General features: G+C 51.9%; 1 protein-coding gene across 26 annotated transcripts in view; it reads left to right on the forward strand.

Annotated features, from left to right (window-relative positions):
* Window positions 1-22,317, forward strand: part of ANK2 (ankyrin 2) — a 167,208-nt gene that overhangs the window by 19,709 nt on the left and 125,182 nt on the right. For 10 of the 26 annotated variants that reach the window (XM_036233401.1, XM_036233411.1, XM_036233404.1 and 7 more), the window contains exon 1: window positions 41-224. The exons of 9 other annotated variants lie outside the window; for them this stretch is intronic. In XM_036233401.1, coding sequence (XP_036089294.1) covers window positions 96-224 — 129 coding nt within the window. In that variant the 5' untranslated portion in view covers window positions 41-95. Of the gene's footprint in view, window positions 1-31; window positions 225-22,317 lie in introns of those variants that run through there. 7 more of the 26 variants (XM_036233394.1, XM_036233395.1, XM_036233397.1 and 4 more) reach the window with 3 other exon arrangements.

Raw genomic sequence — 22,317 nt, forward strand, 5'->3', positions numbered from 1 at the left:
CGCGCATCTCCGCCCCGCGCATCGCCACCGGCTCCCGAGCCACCTGGTCGCCGCGGAGGCGCTGCGCGGCGCCTGCTGCCGGTCCCCGCCGCAAAATGGCTCACGCCGCGGCTTCGATTAAAAAAGTTCGGGAGGCCGAACTGGACGAAAAGGAAAAAATCCTCGAGAGAGAGAGAAAAAAGCAGCGGAAGATCCCCCGGGAGCGCATGGAGCGGAAGAGGAAGGTAGGGCGCCGCGGCCCCCCGGGCTCGCTGCGTGGGGAGGGGGCGCCCGAGCCGCGCGTCGCCCTCGCTTTAACCGAGCCGGGCGGAGACGCCTCCCTTCCTGTCGCCCCGTTTCTCCCTGTTGTCTTGGTTCGGCGCCAGCAGGTGCGCTGCCCTTCGTGGTGGGTCAGGTGGGTCAGGGGACGGGAGGGTGAGGTGGGGACGTGGCGCTCCATCCTGCGTGTCTCTGCGGCCGGGTGGTCACCCCGCGCCTCCCCGGGCTCTGCTCGTGTGGGTCTCCGCTCGGAACAAACCGGGGGCCTCGTCGCCCCCCCCTTCCCTCCCGGAGGCGACGCTGTTCCCTGTGAACCTGCACTGGGGGTGCTCGTGCAGTGAGCTGTGTCTCTGTATTTTTCAAATTTTAATTCTTTTTTGGTTGCCACCATTAATCCTCTGATCGTCTTTTCTGACCGCAGCATTAACCGGAAAGACCAAGGTTAAGTAACGGGATGAAATGCTGGCTCCCTTCGCATTAAACCATAGAACGATCCTCTCCTGTTTGTCTTTTAAAATAGAGATAATCTTACAACTCGATGGAACCGAAATATTCGGTTAGCCAGTGGCCTGGTTCTGTAAGGGGAGATCTCTGTAAATGTTTTATTAACAAAGTAGGTCAAGGAATAATTTCAGAAGATGGTTAATGGCATGTTACATTAGCAGAACATGTAAACGGCGTTTGCATGCAAGCTGCCAGGTGCTCTGGGCGCCTGGGGATTCACACGCAGGGTCCCGGGGCCCCTGGAGATTCACACACAGGGATCTGGACCCCGGAGATTCACACACAGGGGTCCGATCCCCGGAGATTCACACACAGGGGTCCGGCCCCTGAAGGTTCACACCTTGGCGCCTCCTTTTCCTTCCTGCCAGAAACGTGTGCCTTTTCCTGTGTGGGTGTTATTTCTGCCTGTTCGTGGGAAGACCCTTGGGGGGTGGGGGGGGGAGTTCAGGGTCCCGCCATGCAGGGATCCGCAGGTTCAGTGTTATGACTCACTTCACTGCGATTTAGATCAAGTGACTGTTACTAGGCAACATGAATAAGTAAAATTATCAGTATATCATAATTTCCCTTCTGGGGAGGCTTCCTCCTCCCGGGCTGACCTCTCAGAGGCCCCGTTCCGGGGTCACCGGTGCTTTTCCCGGCCGGCAGCATCCATGCCCTTGCGGGAGCTGTCGCCTCAGCAGACTCTGCAGCTCGGCCTCCAGCCCTCTGAATGGACGTTGCTGCACGACGCGGTGTCCTGCAGTTGTATTGTTTTTATCTTCAGTTCTTCCAAACACCGTCTGCCGTTTCTTGGCCAGGCGTGCTCGCTCAGCGTCTAGTTGTGACCTAGTGACTCCACTTTGCTGGAGTACGTGGCAGCCACCTGGAAAACCTCTTGGTCTCACTCTGGCTTGATTCTGTATCTAGTTCAGTTTGTCACCTTTTTCTACACTTTGTTAAAATCGAAAACCTGCGTCGTTCCACTGGAACAGTGCCAGCTCTGAGATTCTCAGTGGCTTAGATGCTGCATTGCTTTGAATCGAATCCAGCACAGCAGGCGAGACCATTGGCTCATGATGTGCTCACATGACAGGATCATCTGATCTGCACATCTCGATAATATCGGTCAGCTAGAACCGGAGGAGACTCGGGGATTAATGGCTCAGCTCCTGCGTGTTCCTGTTCTTTCTCACACGCCCCCGCCGGTGGCGCTCCCTCTGCCACTGCAGTGACACGCGGCGTGACGTGGGTGTGCGCGCAGCCCTGAAGTGCGTGCCGAGAGCGGCCGGGCCTGCAGCTGCGTCAGGTCTGTTTTCTCCCGCAGCCCCCAGCCGGGCACACACGCCGCTGCAGCCAGTTCTGAAACGCGGTTTGGGAGAGGAAAAATGTAGCACCTCATTATTCCTTAAGTAGGGTGGTCGTTCAGGAAATGGAGAAAGGGATGTTTGCCTGTTAGAGCCTCTGGAACACCCTCTCCAGAAAGTACTCTAAAAATAATTACAGTTTATTTTCCGATGTCGTTTTCTAACTGTAAGGGACTAATAGATCAGTCAGTTTTAGAGATGAATAAGCATATCATTTACACATTCATTTGTAACCTGTCTTGAAAATGAACCAGTTTATTCACAAAATTCATATAAGACCTGCCCCAAAGTAGGTAAAAGCCAACTATGGAGCTTGAACAAATAAATACGCTGATTTTGAAAAGATTTTTTTACTGAAGTAAAAATTATTGATATTAAAACAATTTAAGCAAGCAGCATTATATTTGGACTGCATTTTAGTATCCTTTTGTAAACGTGCTGTTAATATAAAAAAATCTTTACATTATTATTTCTCACTCCATATAACATTTTAAATGAATTTCAATTATTTGTGAACTTGAAACATGTGGCGTGCTTGGCTCTGATCCCCCTGCCATATTGTCAGTGGTATGGTTTTCAAATGGCCATATTTGCACCCTGGGGGACCTAGTTTCAACGTCCTTTAAGCAGAATTCATCTTAGTGTAACACGTTCATGCTTCTTTGGGCTATGCTCTGGGTGGCTAATACTTAACTATAGCAAGAACTGAATGTACATTGTATCTGTGTCATACTGTGTCACAGCTGGAATAAAACTAAGCTTTAAGCAAATGGACCAAGATTAAGATTAGTTGAAATGAATTAATTTAGCATTTATTTGGTAAAAAGAGTACATTGATATTTTAGCTTTTTATAGGGATAAGAGGATATTGCTGTTCTAATTCTCAGCCTATGTTAAGTAATTTCTTTGTCTAGATGTCTGGTTTCTACACTATATTCTAAGAATTTTAGACCTGAGAAGGATGCCAAAAGGAATAATTAAGTGACTTAATTAGATTTCTCAAAACTTGTAAGACTTGATTCTAAAAAGTTATTTTTAGTATTGTATTCTTTCCATAACCACATACTATTTCCAAACTGTAGCTTTTTTTTTAATTTGGAAAAATAAATTATTTTCAGAAAATCAGTTAAAAAAAATTCCATCCTTGTAAAGTATATCTTTAATAATCTTCCTCATTTAAACTTATAATTTGCAGTTAGTTTCAAATACACAGCTGTGTTTTCCAGTTCTTAGCATGGAGAAGCTGCTTTCGGGTCCCCCACAGTGTCTGCGACACTGGAATCATCGGACATAAAAGTCAGTTTGAACAACGGGTTCCTAATATCCTGATGCTTAAGAAATTCTTCCCATCATTTTAATTTGTACTATTGAAAATGCCGAAGTGGATATCCCCTGTAAAAGCTGATGATATTTGCGTGCCCACGTGGCCTCTGACGACAGCGACACCCATCGGGCACTATGCTCTCCGGCTCACGCATGAGTTATGGGGTCCGCTTAACCGTGGGTGGCCCGTGTGCGGCGGGGTTGGGGTTGCAACCGGCCTCGGATGTTCACTGGGGGAGAAAAGGCCGTGTGAGTCCTCGGTCTGGTACCCACACTGAGCAGGGGATGACAAGTGCCATGTCAGAAATGCCTCGGTTTCTTCACCTCCAAAATACCTTCCTACAATGGGAGAAATTTAAGTACTGTGAGAGCAAGTTAAATGATGTTTGAGAAGAAACTTTATAAACTTAACGCTGTGATTCCATTGTAACTGCACCAAAATATTTCATGAGATTTCTTGGGGAATCAGCTATTCGAAGTCAGCATTTTTTCCTTAAACACAGCAGCTGCCTTGAGCGTTAGACTGTGATTATATCATCATTCCTAAGATTTTTAGGACTTAACATGTGTTTGCATATTTACATTTACTAAACTGGCACAGAAAGGCAATTTTGCACAGGGCGAAGTAGAAAATCCAAGCGAACTTTCAGGTCCATTTCACTGACTTTCATAGAAAAGGTTCCTATGGGTTCTTTGCTTTCATTGGTGTATATGTCGTTATCTCGATGAGATCGGGCTTGTTGTTCATTGGACAACTTTGGGGGGACGCCCCACCATATTCTCCTTGTCCACTTGGTTGCTGAATTGATGACAGTGGGATACTTACCGAGCATACATAATGGATTTAGCACCAAGTTTCAAGGGACATGGAGATGAAGACTTGTAGAAGTCATAGGAGTATACTTTTTGCAAGTGGAAGAATGTTTTATTTGCAAGTATAGCAAAGAACATATTGTGTAAGTTTTGATTGTTATGAGTTGTAAAGAAAGGTCAAATACCGTGGCCGGCTGTGCCTACGTTGCTGGTGGTCTGTGGGGGGCCCGTGGGGCAGGAGGGCCGTGGACAGGCCGTTTTCCCTCCCGAGTCCCCTTCCCGACGCTCAGCAGCCTGGTCCCCAGCAGAGGCACTCTCGGTGGGAGCAGCACCCACCCGAGAACACGTGCACAGAGACTTCTGGGCATCAAACCAAGTACAGTGTGGTCGTAAACACTGGTCACGGCTGAAGAGCGTGGCCCTGTGCGACATGTCGCATTCTCAACTTCGGCGAACGTGGAAAATTCCACTAACATTTTCAGAATATCACGTTGTCTTTGAGAAGTTTCTTACCCACACGTCAGCAGATCCAGAAACCGCACGAACGCAGGGAAGACTGGAGATGTCTGGAGCTTTATCTGGGCACTTGCTCTTCTGATGTCCTCATGCCCACCTGTAGATGAGAAGTGACGGCTTCAGTTGATCTGCTCTCCTATTTGAGTCTAAACAGGTTCCTGTTTGCAGGTGGGAGCTTCCATAGACTCCGGACTGTTCAAACCATTTCCTTCCTCTTCAACACCCCCTTTGTCCCCTTTCTTAGCTCAATTCACAAATCCTGTCATGGTTAGGGTAATTACCTTTATGTAAGTGACTTGCACTATTAATGGCACTTTTTGCTGGCACCATAAGTCTGAGTTTGTATTAGTTTTTAATTATCAAGAACCTCTTCCAACCACTGAGTGGGTGACTGACTACTAGCTAAGGGTAATAGCTGTCAGATTTGTGGCATTATGGAAAAAATAGTCCCAATTATATGGCTTGAGATAAGTTTTTAAGAAGAGTGTTAAATGACAAATATCTTAAATTTAAAAAGGCTACTATGAGTGAGTTTATTTTTGGTGTCTAAACTCTTTGAACACAACCTAGGGTAACTTTCCCCTTTTTTCTTATACTAATCTGAGCTCATATAAATGTTATAAATGTTTTAATCTTCAAAAAAATCAGAATAAATTCAGTGGTGACCTTTATTATCAAACTTTTAATTTTACTATTCAGCTGTTTCATTACTTGGGTAAAAATAATATTTACAGCACATTTTGGCATCATAGGGATACTGAAAGTATTTTGTAGAAGTATTAAGAATCAGTGAAAATATAAGAATGCCACACCATATTTAATGATCTGTGTGTGTGTGTGTGTGTGTTTATACTTTTCCATGTCACCCTTTCGCATTTGTATATCTCAAAATAATTTCTTCTTGACAAAGAGTACTTACTTTTATTCTCAGCGACAGATGCTATATGTTAAAATAAAGAGTGATACAAAGGAGGCACTTTCCGGATTTTGGAGTTCTGCCTAAATTGTTAGAGAGTCATCGGCTATCTGAGTGGGGTCCTCTTGCCCACATTTGACTTGTGATTTTAAATGCATGCTGTGGAAAATCTCATCTGGCTCCAACCCACTCAGATTATCAGAATCCTGGGGCTAGATGGGAGACAAGGCCATCGCAGTGTGTCTGTCCATATTTTATCTTATTTTATTTAAAAAAATTTTGGGAGTTGACGTACAATGTCAGTTTCAGCGGGGCACCTTACATGTCAGACATGCACGTAACCTGCGAAGGGACCCCCCTGGTAAGTCTGGTCCTCCCCGGCACCCGCGTGGTTCTCCCGCTGTCAGTGACGGTGCCCCCGCTGCTGTTCTTCGTGCCCCCGTGACCTCTGTGACCGGCAGTCTGTACTCCTTAATGCCATCCTGTCGCCTTTCTCACCCGTTCCCCCAACGTCCCTCTCCTCTGGCAGCCATCGGTTTGCTCTCTGTATCTGTGAACTAGTTTGTTTTGTTTTTTGGGTTCCACACATAAGTGTGATCATATGGTATTTGTCTGACTTATTTCACTTAGCATAATACTCTCTAGGTCCATCCATGTTGTCACAAAAGACAAGATTTTATTTTACATTTTTATGGCCGCGTAATACTCCGCTGTCAACGTGTATCACCTCTTCTCTGTCCAGTTGTCTGTGATGGACACCGAGGACATTTCCACATCGCGGCCGCTGTGTAAGTAACGCTGCTGTGGACGGAGGGGTGCGGATATCTTCTTGAATCAGTGTTTTCCTTTTCTTTGGATAAGTACCCAGAAGTGGAATTGCTGGGTCATGTGGTAGTAGTGTTTTCAGTTTTCTGAGGACCTTCCGTAGTTTCCACAGTGGCCGCCCTGGTTTACAGCATCGGGGCACGAGGCTCCCTTTCCTCCCTGTCGATGCCAGCCAGCACCTGCTGTTTCCTGTCTGATGGCAGCCTTTCTGGCAGGTGTGAGCTGACATCTCATTGTGGTCTTGATTTGCATTTCTCTGATTAGTGATGTCGAGCATCTTTTCTTATGTCTCTTGGCCATCTGTATGTCCTCTTTGGAGAACCGTCTATTCAGGTCCTCTGCCCATTGTTTTAATTGTTTTTTTTGGGGGGTGTTAAGTTGTAGGAATTTCTTGTATATTTTGGATATTAACCCCTCATTGGATGTGTCATTAGCAAATATCTTCTCCCATTAAGTTGGCTTTTTGTTTTGTTGATGGATTCCTTCACTGCACAAAAGGTTTTTACTTTGCTCTAGTCACATTTTTTTTTTTTTGCTTTTGTTGCCTTTGCCCAAGGAGACATGTCCAAAAAAAAAAAAAAAAAAATGTTGCTAAGACTGCTGTCAAAGAGTTTACTACTTACGTTCTCTCCCAGGAGTTTTATGGTTTCAGGTCTTACATTTAAGGTTTACTCCATTTGAGTTCATTTTTCTATATGGTATAAGCAAGGAGTCTAATGCATTTCGTGCATGTCTCTGTGCGGTTCCCCACCACCATCTTTTGGCTTTCCCCGTTGTATGTTCTTGCCTCTTCTGTCATTGATGAATTGGCCACATAAGTGTGGGGTTATTTCTGGGCTCTCTGTTCTGGTCCACTGACCTGTGTTTGTAACTATATACTTGTAAAGCTCCCATGGAATTCCACCAGAAATACAAACCACGGGGATAACTATTTTGCACGCACCCCCATCAGCCCCTGCTCTGCCCCATCTTTGAATGTGGAACAGTAACAGATTAACCTCTAATAATTAGTATGGCTAAATTGCCATTGAGAAATTTTTTCCATGTGTAGATGACACACTGGCAACTTTTTGAAAGTTAACGAGACTAATTGGTCCGTATAATTACCAATTAATTCTGAGCACTGAGAGGAAGAATCAGGTGTCTGAGAAGCTGTAAGCTCCTAGCCCGCAGCAAGACTGTCTCTGTGCAGATGGAAGCATCATTGCGAGGGACGCTTGCGTGTTGCAGAGTTCCACATGACAAAGCTTGCAGAGGACCGAGGGGTCTCTCAGCTGTTTTTGAAGGGAAACCACTAAGTTGTGATTCCACGTATGTCTTTTACAGATCATGGTGTTTCAGATAAACTCATGTAAATGTCCTAGGGATTTAACTGGTAACGTAGCAGCCTGGGAGACCTCAAACCTTTAGAGATGTCAGTGCTTCTGGAACTCCTAACACAAGTAAACAACTATTTTTGTCTCTTGTACGTGACTTTGGTAGATTTTCTGTATCTTCTCAAAATATAAAGTGGTACGAATGTGAGGAACAAGGAGTGAGCAGCTCACAATTATCTCCCTCTCGATTTTTCAGATACTTCCTTTTAATATTTCTAACTCATCAGCTTCATACAGAGCCAGTTTTTTTTGTTATGTTTGTTTTTGCATATTTTACCAACTGTTCTCTCTCTCCCTGGCTCACTGGTAGCTACCAAGGCAGCCAGAGAGAGGGTCCCCACTAGGTTGTACAGAATATTCTGGAATGGGTCTTTTAGCATATGCAGTTGGAATTCCGCCTTTCCTTTCCCTCACTAGTAGCTTTCTCCCCACATCAGAGCTTCACTGATGTCCCTGGGGCTGTCCCTTTATTGTACGTCCCGCACTGCCTATGTCATGGGCATCTGGACAGAACACAATGTATGCAGCGTTAGGTAACAAGAATGTTAGGGTTATGGCAATTATAAACACAGTCTCATCTTTATTAGTCTCATCTCTATTTGGTTAGGAATAATAGTGTTAATTTCACATTAATATAACATTCTTGGTTTTGTGTATTTTGCACAGAGATCTATTAATTACCAATTTTAACTAATTTATAGTTGGTTAAAAGGTCAAAGTTAAGACTAACAAGGATCTCTCTTTGTATCTGTATGTGAATAATGGTTTTTCCAAATGTCTTTTTCTGGGGAGCTGTTTAACCTCTAGATTAAGTTTAAAAAATTATATTAATAGCACAACCTAAAATCTAAGAATTTATTTTTAATATACACATCAAATATTTCTCTTGCATTTGAAAACAAGTTTAGCAGCCAACCCTTTCAAGACATTCGGCTCTAGCGTAGTTGCGTGTGGGATTCAGGTCGTGAAGAACGGGCAGCGCAGCAGCAAGCCCTTTGCTAATTTAACATTTACCCCAAATGATTAGATACTGCTAACGCACCCAAAAAAGGAGTCCAGGAGACCCGTGTTAATTGTCTGGACTAACTGTGACATTGGGTGACTGTACAACGAGGTGACATCTGTGAGATCTCTGTGATTCTGCGTCGTTTGAAGTGGTCCTCGCTCCCCTTCACTTTTACACACGAGCGTCTCCCGGCGACCGTCCCAGACCCAGGGCCTCGTCCAGGCAGCTCGCAGACCACGGGGGCGGCGCGCACTGTCGCAGGGGACAGGGTAAAACGTCGCCCTGGCCATGCGGGGGAGGGTGTGTGTGTGGGGGGGGGGGGTCGGCCGAGGTCGCGTAAGTCCGGGCGCGTGACGCGCGTTTTCTCCAGCTGGCCTGGCGTCCTCAAGCGCTCCCCGCAGTGTCCCCGCGTCGTCGCGGCCCCGCCAGGCTGGAGCCTGCGCGTCGTTACCCGCGCCCGCGCGCGTCCCTCCTGTCGCAGGGGCGGTGTCCTGCGGCGCCCGGTGTCCTGCTGGCCGCCGGGGTGTGACCGCGCCAGGCTCTGGCCCACGGGCGGCCCTCGGGGCTCCGCGCAGCCTCGGTCCCGGTCCCGCAGCCGCCCGGGGCCGAGAACCCGCGCCCCCGCCACCGTTCCGCTCCGCGCGCGCTCGCCGCTGGCGCTGCCGTCCCCGCGGGCCTGCGGGCTGCGCGGGCGCGCGCGGGGCGGGGCGGGGCGGGGCGGCCGCGGGGGGCGCGCGGGGCGGGGCGGGTCCCGGCGCCGTGCGCTGCACGAAACGCGCTCGCAGCCCTCGCCGTTGGCGCAGACGCGGGGACGAAGCCTGGTCGCCACCTGCGAAGCTCCGCGCGGGCGGGGAGGGCGGCGGGCGAGACGCAGGGGAGCGCGAGCTGAGGGGCAGCCGGCCCCTCCTGCCCGCTGGCACAACCGGACCGCGAAACCGGATCAACCTAGAAGCTCGTGGCCAGGCCCCCGGTTTTGACCGCAGCCCGTGGCCGGGCCCCCGGTTTTGACCGAAGCCCGTGGCCGGGCCCCCGGTTTTGACCGCAGCCCGTGGCCGGGCCCCCGGTTTTGCGTGCTGTTCGCGCGCCCCCTCCCATCAGTTGAGCTTCCAGCGTGACTGCAGACGCACGTGATACGTCATGTAATTCAGGCAAAGTGGGTGGAATAAAAAATATTTTTCTCGAGCAACTTCTGGATAGGTGTTTAGGTTACTGTCGCTTTGAAGAAAGAGGACAGCGCTGGATTAGCTGTGATAGCCTCTTATTGTTACGGGCGCGGTGGACGCCCAGCCGGCCGTGGGCGGATGGCGAAGGCTGAGTACAGGGACAGGGTGTCCAGAGGACGACCTGGGAGTTGGTCGGCGACCTGGCATGCCACTGTCCCAGCGCGAGGGCAGGGTCGGGGTTGGTGCGTACGTGGAAATAAAGCTGACGGCACAGAAGAGCCTTCAGAGCAGGGAGGCGGCAACGGAACTCAGTGCAGCGAAGGAGGAGACCGCGGAAGGCTGCGTGGCGATGGGACATGCGATGGGACATGCGGGGAGGAGGCAGAGCCCGCGAGGTCGCTGGGGACGCTGCCGTCGTTTGGGGGAGGAGCGGGGCCTGGGTTTGAGGGCCGCAGGGAGCGTGGCGGAGGGAAGCAGGGCGGGTGCCGCCGCGCCCGGGGGCAGGAGAAAGTGGGGTGAGTAACAATGACCAAGCTCATGCATTTCAGTGACATTAAAAAAGCGTGGTGTCATCGACACATTTTGGGTGTAACTGACCGGGAAAATAAAAAGACATTATTTAAAGTAAAACGATTATTTTATATATGGTGAGTTTGAAATGGTGGTAAGATGATGTCCCTCTTAAAGGCGGAGATTATACATAAAAGACCCAAAAATACAACTGCTGTGCACTCTTCTGCCTCAGTACAGCAGGAGTACGACAGCCAGGACCCTGCTCAGCGCCACCACATTGTACTCGGCTTTGGTTTTCTGTAAATCTGGGTTAATAGTGATTAATAATGAACGTACATCACTGTAGTTGTAGGGACTAAAATGAAAGAACGTTTTTGAAAGCACTATGCACCTGATGATGTTATAATATCACCAGACTTCCTCCCTTTTTTATTTGGTCAAGAAAAAGAAATACATTTACCACTCAAAGGATTAAAGAAGTCCAAGAAGGCATTGGTATAAACTCATCGTTTTTGAGGGACAGAGAAGTAGGCGTGTGTGTGCGTGCGCGCATGCGCATGTGCATACGTGTGCTTTCTGGCTCCGTCTGCTGAGGGGCCCGGCAGCAACGAGCACGTGCTACCCAGATCGTTTCTGTATATCATTTTCCAATAGAAGGAGCCAGAGCTTCTTGGGGGAAATACTGATTTAAGTAAGAAAGTACTCAAAAATGATGGGGCGTGGCAACCGGAAGGCACTTCCTGTTTACAGGATACTGAACCACAAAATGAATAATGAATTACAACTCATACAGTAAAATAAATACCAGGAGTCCATACTATTAGAAATAAACAATCGAGTAAATGAATAAATAGAAAGGAAAGCATTTTCTTACAGAATTCCAATGAACAAATCTGGAAGAAATGTGGATTATAACCAATACAAAGGTATAAAGATCAACAGCAGTCTAGCCTGTTTTTAGCTCACACTATCAGAAGTTTTATTAACGAGTTGTTCTTGACTACAGAATTCAGTAAGAATTCACTGTCCAAGTCATCACAGAGGCAAACCCTTTGGGGACAGAGTCCCGTTGCGTGTTGAGGGCGAGTGTTGCTCTCTTTAACTCCCAAATGTGTTCAGAAAAAGAGATTGTGTTATATTTTTAATCATTTATTTTAAAGGTAAAATGGAATTATCAATGCAAAGCATAATTGGGGTTTTCCCCTGTAAATATTTCTGCAGGTTTTTACATAAATTAAAATGAGAAGAAATGGCACATGCGAAGAATTTCTGTAGTAACCGAGTGATGTAACCAAAATTACCAGAACACTGTGTGTTCATGATACTGGTTTATTTCAGATATCGGAGGCTGGTTTTTATAAATCACACTGAGCACTGCGCTCTTGGCATAAATGGTGTTGGCACAGATGCAGTACTTTTTTTTTTTTTTTTTTAAATTTTATTCCTGAATGCTTTAAAACGGTAGTTTAAAAGGTCCCTTTTCGGACTTGCATTTATATGCTTGCCGGTGATGTTAAGCCTGCGTTAAGTCACTGGCCGCGGGGTTTGTGGGGCGTGTTTCACCTTCCTCCTGGTGTACGCAGTGTGGCGTCACTCGGTTTGCACCCCTTGGGTAGCTTCTCCTCTACTTCTCTGTCCGAGACGCACGGCCGTGCGGGCTCTGGGGCAGTGAGCGGCTCCTGTTTCAGTGCTGATGCTGCGTGACCGAGCCGCCCTTCTCCCACCTTGGCCATGACAGTGAACTCTCTCGTTTTATTCCCCGGACGTGGTCCTCAGTGATTTTCCGGGAGACGGCTGCTGCTCTGCACGTGCAGGCGGTGGCCTCGCGGCCAGCGGCCCACTCCCCGCCCCTCTGCGAGCGCCCCGCCTGACCAGCGCTGCCCCTTTTCCCTCCCTTTAGTAGCCCCCTGCCTGCCCGGACAGTGTGGGGCAGTCCTCCCCAACTGCGTGCGTCGCGGGGCTGAAAGACGTTATGAAGGCTGGGGCGGAAACATGCTGGAGAAACATTTCTCACCTCTTAACAGTAATGTTTAAATGCTAGTGCCCCGAGTTTGCATCTTAAAGTCACACTGGTGTTTAAAATACATGAAAATGTTTAATTAATAGTTCTGTAATCTAAGTATTACTGTTTTCTGTCCCAACTCCCTGATCTTTCTGGGAATGAAAGCTTCCTCTGGGCACATGCGGGCACAGCAGCGCCCGGTCCTCCCGCCGGTTTCTGCCTGGACCCTTGACCCCGGCACACGGGGCCGTGGTGGCAGCGTGCCTGGCTGCCCTGCAGCGTGGTCTCTTGGTGCTCTGCTGTGCGGCGTGCCACCGAGGCTCCTGTGACCAGGCGTGAGTCATGTGGCTGCAGGCCCGTTCCTGTGGGGCGTGTCGGTGCCCCAGGGTTGACAGCTTTGGAAAGACCCCGCCCCAGTGTGTGAGGTTTCTCTCCCCTGAGAGCACGCATGTTGCCGTGCGCGGCGCCCCTGTAGGCGACAGGCAAGCGGCCGAGCGGGTCAGTGTGTCCGGCTGACTCGAGTGGAGCTGGGCCCGCAGGGCAGCACTTCAGGGCCCTTTCTGCACGAGGGGACATGTCCCCGCGTTTCACCCAACAGCCGTGCGCACGAAGCAGAGTTTCGAAGAAGCACGTTCTCTCCGTGTGGAACCGCGCGCGTGTTCAAGGGCAATTCGGGCAGTACAGCACGTCCGGGCAGGATGGGAGAGGGGCCGCCAGGCCAACCCTCCCCGGGCTCTGCCCTCCTCCTTGAGCTCGGGTACCCTGTGCGCCCGCGGAGGAGGCTGGTCACGAACTTGACCTGACACGGGAAGGTGCCCGCTCGGGCGAGGGGAGACAGCTGCCAGCCGCGGCTGTCAGACCACGAACGGCGGAAACGAGCGTTTCCCGGGCGGGGGGCTTTGAAGCAGTGGCCGCTGCTTTGGGACTCACCCTTGGAATTCGGTTCTGGGGGGGCAGGCGGCATGGACGCACACGTGCGCCTCTGTCCTGTGTTTCTCAAAGCCGTGCTTCCATTTTCGTGCATCTCGACGTCTGTCTCTTTTTTTGCTGCGAGTTTTCAGTGTATTAAAGTCAGTATTGCAGTTTTCTTGTAGAATGTGCTTCAGATGTAATTAAGGGAGTGCTCATTTTAATAAGGTTTAACAAAGGGGATGGACCTTTTTCACAAGTATGTGAAATTGCAGACAAATTTGATAAGTTAAAAGTGTTGAAATTCGAAGTGTAGACTCATCCCGCAGAACCTCCGTGTGCCCAGCTGCATGGGGCGCCGGGGGCTGGCCTCAGCACAGTCCAGCTGCAGCGGTGTGGCCAGCCCAGGGGGTGCCAGCCGCAGGGCACAGTCAGCACTGGGGGCCGTGGGCAGGGGCGGTCCAGCCTCAACCAGGGCCTCAGAGAAGTCGGCCTGAGAAACAGGGCATCTAGGGCGGATCGACAAATGGCCACAGGCTCCCGACGGGTCAATCACATCACAGATCCAGCTGGTGAACATCATGACACGTTCAGCTTCCAGCCAGAGGAAGGGTATCGAATGCCCTGGTAGAGACGGCACGCTCCTCGGCCTCCGCAGGACCCTGTCTGTGACCCTGTCACGGGCCAGCGAGTCAGAGCTGGAGGCGCCTGTCCTTGGTTCGTGTGGTTGGACGTGGGGAATTTCACGCTCAGTAGGACTAATGAAACATTCATTTGACCGGATAAATAAATACATGGGACCAAAGGCGTCCGTCTGGAATTGTGGCCACGTGGTAAAAACAAGGAGGCCGTGGGGGCTGGCGGGCGGCGATCTACATGGATTCTAAATTCAGCCAAGACACATCGTACACGGTGAGGACGACCTGCGGAACACTGTCCAGGTGTCAAGTCGATGCCACGTCAGGGCCGTTCATCCTGCATGTGGCGCGGAGGCAGGCAGACATGCCCTCGCCTGTATCATCCGTGCCAGAGCCGTGCTCGAGCAAGCCGGTAGCTCGGAGGAGAGAAAAAATTACATTTCACGCTTCTGGGTGAAACTTGCTTCTCAATTTGCCACTTTACAGACTTCCAGCAAAATGTTTTTTCGCCTGGTATTTTTAACACGGCAGTGCTTGCCCTTTAAGAAGTTCGTTGAGATACTTGAGAGTGAAGCCCGTGCTCACCTGCACAGTTTGTCCTGCACAGTCCCCTTGGGGTGACACTGTCCTCCGGCGTCGGGGTTGGAGACTGGGCGGCAGGGAACTGTGGCAGGTGTGGTTTCCACACACCCCGGGGTGTCAGCAGGGCTGACGTCCAGGGGGCGCAGCAGAGACCCCGGTGCCAAGGAAGCATTGCCATGGGTCCCAGGGTCCCCGGGCCTCACTGCTGGGTGCGGTGGCTTCCATGCCAGTGGCCTGTGATGCAGGACACCAATAGCGCTGACCCTTCGTCCACCCTCACAAACCAAACCTACATCCAGCCTCCACCACCGCCTTGGTGGAGGTGTGTCCGAGAGTCAGCAAGCGCTGCTTCATGGAAGCAAAGACTGTCAGGACGGAGGGTCCAACGCCAGGACGGAGGGACTCTAAGCCAGATCCGGTAAGGGCGACCCAGACCCACGCGGGCAGGGCCGAAATCCGCCTTCGGCGACTCCTGGCTGAGGCCGCGGCCCGCGGCGGGAGCTGTGATCTCGCTCCAGGTAAATCACGGAGCCGAAGCAGTTTCTTGTCCAGGGTGTCGGTTTTCTGATGACTCTGCAGTCAGTGCTGCTCACTGGAAAGGCGACACCTAAAACTGCAGTGGATGGGCTTCAGACTCACTGTCCACTCAGGCGGTGACAGCTGAGAAGCCAGCCTTTGTTCTCAGCCCTTCACGGCTCTGACTTTTGATGAATTCCAAACAACAACGCAGGTGAAGTAACAGGAAAAGTGCCTGGGGGTTTAGGAAGACGTCGCGAAGATGTCACGCCAGGCGGCCTTTGAATTTCGCTTTCCACGTCACGTCGCGAGCTCGAGCACCGTGCCGCGGCCGGGAGCGCGCGTAGCAGCCTCACTCGCAGGCAGCACGTGGCGCGGCCGAGGCCTGGCGGGAAGCGCGGCCCGGGCGTGCGGGGCCAGGCAGGGGCGCTCAGGTGCCTGCGCGGCTAGCCTTCCGGCTGGCGGGCCGGGTCCGCGGCCGTCACGTCACCCGGGCTGCTGCGACACGCCGCCTGGTGGCCACCCTTAGCTACGCACCGGGAGACGGACCGGACGCGCGGGGGCCTCCCCAGACCCCCTCGCTGGTGTTCGCCACGCAGAGCGCGGGCCGTTCCCGGGGCCCCTGCGGAGGCGTGGAGACGGGTCCCGTGGGAACGCGGGGCGTCGCCGCCGTCGCAGGAGCGCGCGGTGCACCCGGGCTGCCTTCGCCCGCCGTCTCCCGGCGTCGCCGGGGCCAGTGGGTCCCAGGGTCACCGTCGGGCCACCCGGAGACAGGAGAGTGGATACTGGAGGCCGCGGGTGGGTCATTAGGGAAAAATGGGGTACTCTGGGCGGAGAAGGAGCGAGGACGGGGACGGGGAACGAAGGCGGAGCAAGTGCCTCCTGGGGCTCGGCCGCGTGACCCCCTTTTAAACATTCTTCCCCTCCTTAACGAAGCACTACACATTCCTTTCTAGGAAAATTCACTGCAAGCATCCTTAATATTTTTTAAAGGCTACAGTGATGTTTTATTGTAAATCTGGAAATAAAACAAAAACACACGGCCCACTTAGAAAGGTTAAAACTTTCCAAGCGCATTACGTCCAGGGCAGAAAGGCGCAGCTCGGCAGCGCCGCCCAGCGGTGGGTGGCGGGCGGTGCTGGTGGCAGGCGACTGCGCGCGGCGGTCCGGGCCGAGGTCTGAGGGTTGGCCAGCGCGGGCCAGCGAGGGGCGGGACAGCGGGAGGTCGCTTTGGGAATGCTGGCGGTGGTGGTTTTCTCCTTATTAATGACAAGGCGTTTTTAGCTCTTATAAAGGGACACGTTGGGAAGGCGGTTGAGCGCTGCCGAACGCGACGCGGTGACTTTCCGCGTGCCTTCCACGGCCTGCTGCTCCCGCGCTCGGCTTGGCGCATCTTTGCAGCATGTGACATTCCCGTGGGCGCGCGGGCGCGCGTCCGGCTCCGCGGAGCGCAGACGAGGGAGGCTCGGACCGGACCGTGCCAGTGATTTTGCATCTCAGCGTTAGAGGAACCCCGGGGCTGACCCCCGATGGCCGGAGCACAGGTTCGCTTCATCGCTGCTTCCCTGTGAGCCCGCCTTCGCGGCTCGTCTCCGCGGGGCGCGGTTCCAGAGGGGCCTGTGTGGCGTTGGAAGCCATCCTTGATTTTTCTGTAAAGCTGGGAAAAGCATTTAAAAAAATATTAACAATTGAAAAGAATTAGATATGAATCAAAATATTTGCTCTTATGTGGCACAATTAATAATGCAAACCATGGATAGTGTAAAATGAGCCACTTTGATTGGAGGCTGTCTCCTGTGAACCACCAGGAAGCAGACGGTGGGCTAAGCCCGCCCAGCAGACGCCTCTTGGTTTAAGCAGTTAACAAAGACAGTTGTTACGTGCTGTGCTGGTACAGCAAGGTCGTTATCAGGCTTCTCTGTGTGAGCACAAAGACAGGGGAACGAGAGGGTTCGAAGGTGCTCACGGAGTGATGCACACGTCCCCAAGACATCTGACCCAGCAGGAGCCGAGGTCCCTGTGTAAAGCTAGCTGCTCTCATGGTGAAAAACAAAACAACCGCCCCCCCTCCCCGGCCCCCGCATAGCTGGCCGGGTGGGTGTAAAAATAGACGGCGGAGCCGGGACTGCAAGTGGTCACCGAATGCCCTCCCGGACACCGCCGGCCAGCGGATGGGGACAGCTGGGGAGGGGCCAGCGGGGGCGCCGAGCAGGGGAGCCGAGCGCCGTGTGGGGGGCGGCCCGCCTTAGTGCACCCCCGGCAGCCCCGGGCAGAGCGCGGACGGCCGCGACTGTGGGGCGGGCATGGGCAATGCGGCTCTCTGCCCGTCTTGCCATGCGGACAAGGGCGTGCGGGTACAGGGGCACCTGCAGGACGTGGATAAAGCCCTGGAAGACGGTGGCTGCCAGGGCTCCGGAGAGCTGGGGATGCCGGTAAGTCTGGGCCGCAGAAGGACGGGGGCTGGCGGTCGAGGCCCACGGCGGACCTCAGCGGCCAGACCCCTGGACTTCCTGGAGGGAGTGTCGGAGTGACCGCCTGACCCTCCACGTCAGGGCCCGGGGCTCCCTGGTCACGCCATGCGGTGCCACGTGTCTGCTCCTTCCGAGCTGGCTTCAGCCGTGAACTGGCTTTTGGGAACAAGCAATGACGCTGTCCCTTTAACGTGGAACTTTCTCCGAAGCTGAGAGTGTGTTTTACTGTAGAGTGACTTACACCGCAGAGATTCGCGCACGGCCAGCTGTCAGCCCCCAGCCAGCTGTGCGTTCCGGTGCGGTCTGGTCCGGTCCGGTCCGGTCTCCCTTTCTGCAGCCGTGCTGCTCGGAGCCCAGCCCCAGCCCAAAGGCTTTCCGCTCCTGGTCGCCTGGCTCCCGCACAGAGGCCTTAAATACTGTCCTGGTCGTGGGAGTGTTTTGTGCTGAGGCTTGAAACGTTGACTTTCAGCGTTTAATAGTTCAGTCATGGTTGTTCCCTAAAATGGTGACAAGGGCTTATTGTGCTTTTCTGTGGGAGGGCTAAAAATGTTTGTCTGAAATGTTTGCATTTTCATCGTTGCTGGAGAATACAGATTATCCGTGATCTGCCGGGCCCAGGAATTTGGCCTTATTGCAAGTTATTCAGAGTGCAGTCTTTAAACCCACACAGGGAGGCTTCTGAGTGAGGGCCGGACGGCTGGGCTCGTCCTAGAGCCGCCGGTCCAGGAGGGGCGGTGGGATGCGGCGTGTGCGGTGGCACCCTAGGGCCCCTGCCAGGCCATAGCGAGGCCGAGCCGGATACCGGAGCGGCTGGTGAGAATACCGCAGGCCTGTCTGCACGGGGCTGAGGAGACCGCGGCAGTGACGGCCTTAGGGAGGCCACCGCCCAGGAGCAGTGGCGGTTTGGGCCTCCCTCTGGGCCACTGTTCCCACTAACCCCGCCACGAGCGTCACCCCAGGTCGATGGGCACCACTCGTACAATCTCTAGACCAAGGGGGCAGAAGTGAACTTTGCAGTAACTTTTAGGAACTGCGCTTGCTTACTTGCAAGTGATAAACATATTCCCCAGGACATAACTGCCTTGTCTACAAGGCAGTTTCTATGAATATTTTATTAGTTTAGAAGTTAGACTATTCTTTAGAATGTTAGTTATGAATCTCCCCAATACTTTTAAGTTACACAAGTGATTTCAGTTTTTTACCTTTTAAAAGTCATAAAGAAAAAAGTAGTACGTGAAAATAAGTTACAGGTACCTTAGAAATTAAATACGAAACGGTGCTTTCGAAACGGAGAGAACAGAGTGGCGGTCCCTCGGCATGCTGGTTGGCGGGGCTTGCTGGGCAAGGAAGGGCACGTGAACGATTTTAGGTCCAGGGATGGAATGAGAACTTTATTCAGAACTTCAGAATTCAGAAAACGATTACGACTTTTAAAAGAATAACAGCAACCCTCTCGTTAAAGTCCTCCTGTCCTTATTAGTGTAGATACTGGCCCCGAAAAAAGCAAGTTGATTTGAAAAATTACAGTCTGATTTCTCTGGTTAAAAAAACATGTTTGTAACCTGACGCTCTTTGAAAGCACTATTCTGTTTAAGACTTTCACTGGGCGCGTGCGGTGGCACCTGAGGTCTGATGGGGTGGGACCGCATCCGCTGTCTGCCCCGAGGTGGCACACTGCTCAGGTGTTGGTGCCGGTAGACGTTCCTGGGTCGGCTGTAATTTTTCTAATTATTTGGAAAGGAATTTGGAAATACGCTTCCCGGCCGAGTTGCTGTGTCTGTGTTGCGATCTGGTGCAGTGAGGCATCTGCCCAGAGGAGGGAGTGAGTGGCCAGACCTGGCCAGGTACCCCCCGCATCTGTGCTACTGTCCCACGACCAACCCCCCCCCCCCCCCCCCCGCATACTCCAGCGGTAAGGGCACGAGGCCTCCACCCTGAGACCTCACTTAGTGACAGTGCAGCTCAGGGCCCTGGGGCGGGTTCTGCTCCGTCGCAGTCAGAAGGGGCGTGTGGGGCGGGAGACCCCTTCCCCGGGCAGCGAGCAGACAGAACCACGTGTCCTGCCCAAGCCCTGCTGTAGCCTTGGCGTAGAGAGCTGACTCTTTTCACCCCACAGTGGAGACATCTGAGCAATGCCACCTCAGGGGAGACAGCAGGTGTGGCCCCCACCCGTTGAGCTGCTTCCGCGTCCTCGGCTGGAATACCTCAGTTTCCCTGCTCATCGCAGGGGCATGGTGGGTCTCTCCATTGCCACACGCGTGGGTGACGGCGTATGCACCCGGGCTCCCCTGCAACACAGGCAACTCTGGGGGCCATGCCCCTGGCTGCAGGTGCGCTCCAGGCCCCCTCCCGCCACGCCTCGGGCCGCCTGGCTTGGGGTTTCTGTGGCATCACTGTCAGACTGGCATATGGGTCCAAAGGTGCCTGTCCTTCTCTTGTACGGACATCATGTGTTTTTATTGTAGTTTCTTTACCATATCACATTAATTTGGTTTGTCCCAAGGGCAAAACCGTAAATGTGGCCCTTCACCACAGACGTCACTTAGCCTGTCTGTCCCCAGCTCATTTTTGAATGACTGTGTCCCTCTTTTTACCAGTTTATTCTCAAACACTTTTATTTTCTCATTTTGTTCGTTTTAACATTTTCCCTCATGTGGTTAGGAGTTTGTCTCCTTTAGGTCAGTCTTTTTTTACCAGCTACCCCTTCTGCTGGCTTCCCGGCCTATCCCAGGTCCCTCGGACCCCACACCCAATCCCTGCCGGATGCTAGGTGTGCAGCAGCTGCTGAGGCCACCTCCCTCCAGGGCTGCAGCCAACATCCATGGTGACCGCGGGCGCCTGGGCTGATCCGGTTCTTATGTGTTCGAACGAGCCTTCGGCTAATGGAGGACTTGCAGCCCTAGCGGACCTGGAGCAGAGCAGAGTCATGGGTCCAACGGGGGAGGCACGTGCAGTGGGTGTTGATCGGCATCTGCTAAGTGTCAGGCACTGGGCCCACCGGGAGGGGCGAGACACACAGCCTGGAGTGCACGAGGCGGGGTCCAGTGTGGTGAGGGGCGCAGGATGGAAGGACCACCGAGCAACCACAGCGCGGTTGCCAGGTGGCTAAGGGGCGAGTCTGAAGCCTGCCGCCTGGTCGCAGACCTGAGCCTTGGAGTCAGAAGTGACATTGGGATGAAGAAGGTACAGAGAAGAGGCGTGTAAGCAAGGAGGCATTGTTAAATCCCCATGGCCACAGCACCTGCCGGTTGGACGGGGCCGGGGGGACCGACGACATGTGGACGGGATGCGTGGGGCCAGAGCAAGGGCTTCGAACGCCCAGCGTTGGAGTTTGGCAAGACCGCCGCCGCGCCGTGGTCGGGGAATCGGCCGCCGCGGCCTGCTGTCGGAAGCCCCGCCCTTCCTGCCGTGCCGGGAAAGCACTCGGCCTCCCAGTGGCTGCCCGGTGAGTGCGCATGGCCAACGTGAGTCAGTTCGCGAGGCCACCGAGTGGGCAGGTCTTGTGCGCCGTTTCCAGCCACAGGCCACGGGACCCTGAAGAGCTAGAGCCTACGGAACAGAAACGGAGAGGGAGGCACAGAGGGTGTTCCCAAAAGCACTTGGAGAACTTGGCGGCAAAGATGTCTTAATTATAAACTGCCCAAAAAAGGAAGGTACGGAGCTGCAAGTGCCCACACACTGCTGTGAAGTAGTGACCGCAGGACACGCATCGCTATATAAAGAGTGTGCTCTTGAATTATGCATTCTCTGTATCAAATTGTACTTAAAATGCAATAGTTGCCTTTTAGAGAAATTCAGTGGAAGATTACATTGTGGTAACAGAAATAATTATAATATAGCAATCAATATCTAATACGTCAGCTTTATTTTTCTTACAATTAGGTTTATCCAAACCAACCATAATTATCTATTTGAACTGTGTAATGTTTAATGATCTTTCTTCTGCAACATTGTGTAAGATTGGTCCCCACTGCACGTCCGGTGACTTTTTCAAGGTCATGCGTCCCACTGCACATCCGGTGGCTTTTTCAAGGTCACGTGTGTAATGAGCCTCTCTGGAGAGAGTCGTGGTTTGCTCCCTTCCCACACAGGCATCTGCCGTAATTCTTACCCACTTTCAGTTGCTGTTTTGGGTTTAATGCCCTTTTAGTTGGCGAAGCTTAAAGTTTATTAAGCCACAGGAAGTGTCTGCTGGTTTTCTGATTCCTTCATTTTCATTTAAAGTTTTCTCCTTGAAATTTGGGGACACGTTACATCATATTGGATTGTCAAAATTTGAAGTGTTTAACTTTTTACAGCTTGCAGTCACATATAACAAAGCTTTTTTGTAACTATCTTTAAAATTACTTATATAAAGTAAAAATATTACAATGGCTATCTGAAGTGTGATCATTTCAGTGGTTTCTTTGAGCTGATGACTTGTATCTAAACTCTACATGAGAGCCAGGTGTTCGGGGGTAGAGGTTGTGAGTTGAAATGCTGTTTTTGATGAATTATAAATGTTGCTGACATGCTGCTTGCTTTAAATTTGGGGTCTTTTTTACTCTTCACCTATTGCATGTCAGTGAGTTATAAAAGGGAGCCGTGAAGTGCAATCTTGTTTTACCTGATACTGTGTCACCTTCTGTCTTCTAGTATAA

This window comes from Rousettus aegyptiacus, unplaced genomic scaffold, assembly GCF_014176215.1.
Source record: "Rousettus aegyptiacus isolate mRouAeg1 unplaced genomic scaffold, mRouAeg1.p scaffold_m13_p_16, whole genome shotgun sequence".
Classification (NCBI taxonomy): Eukaryota; Metazoa; Chordata; class Mammalia; order Chiroptera; family Pteropodidae; genus Rousettus; species Rousettus aegyptiacus.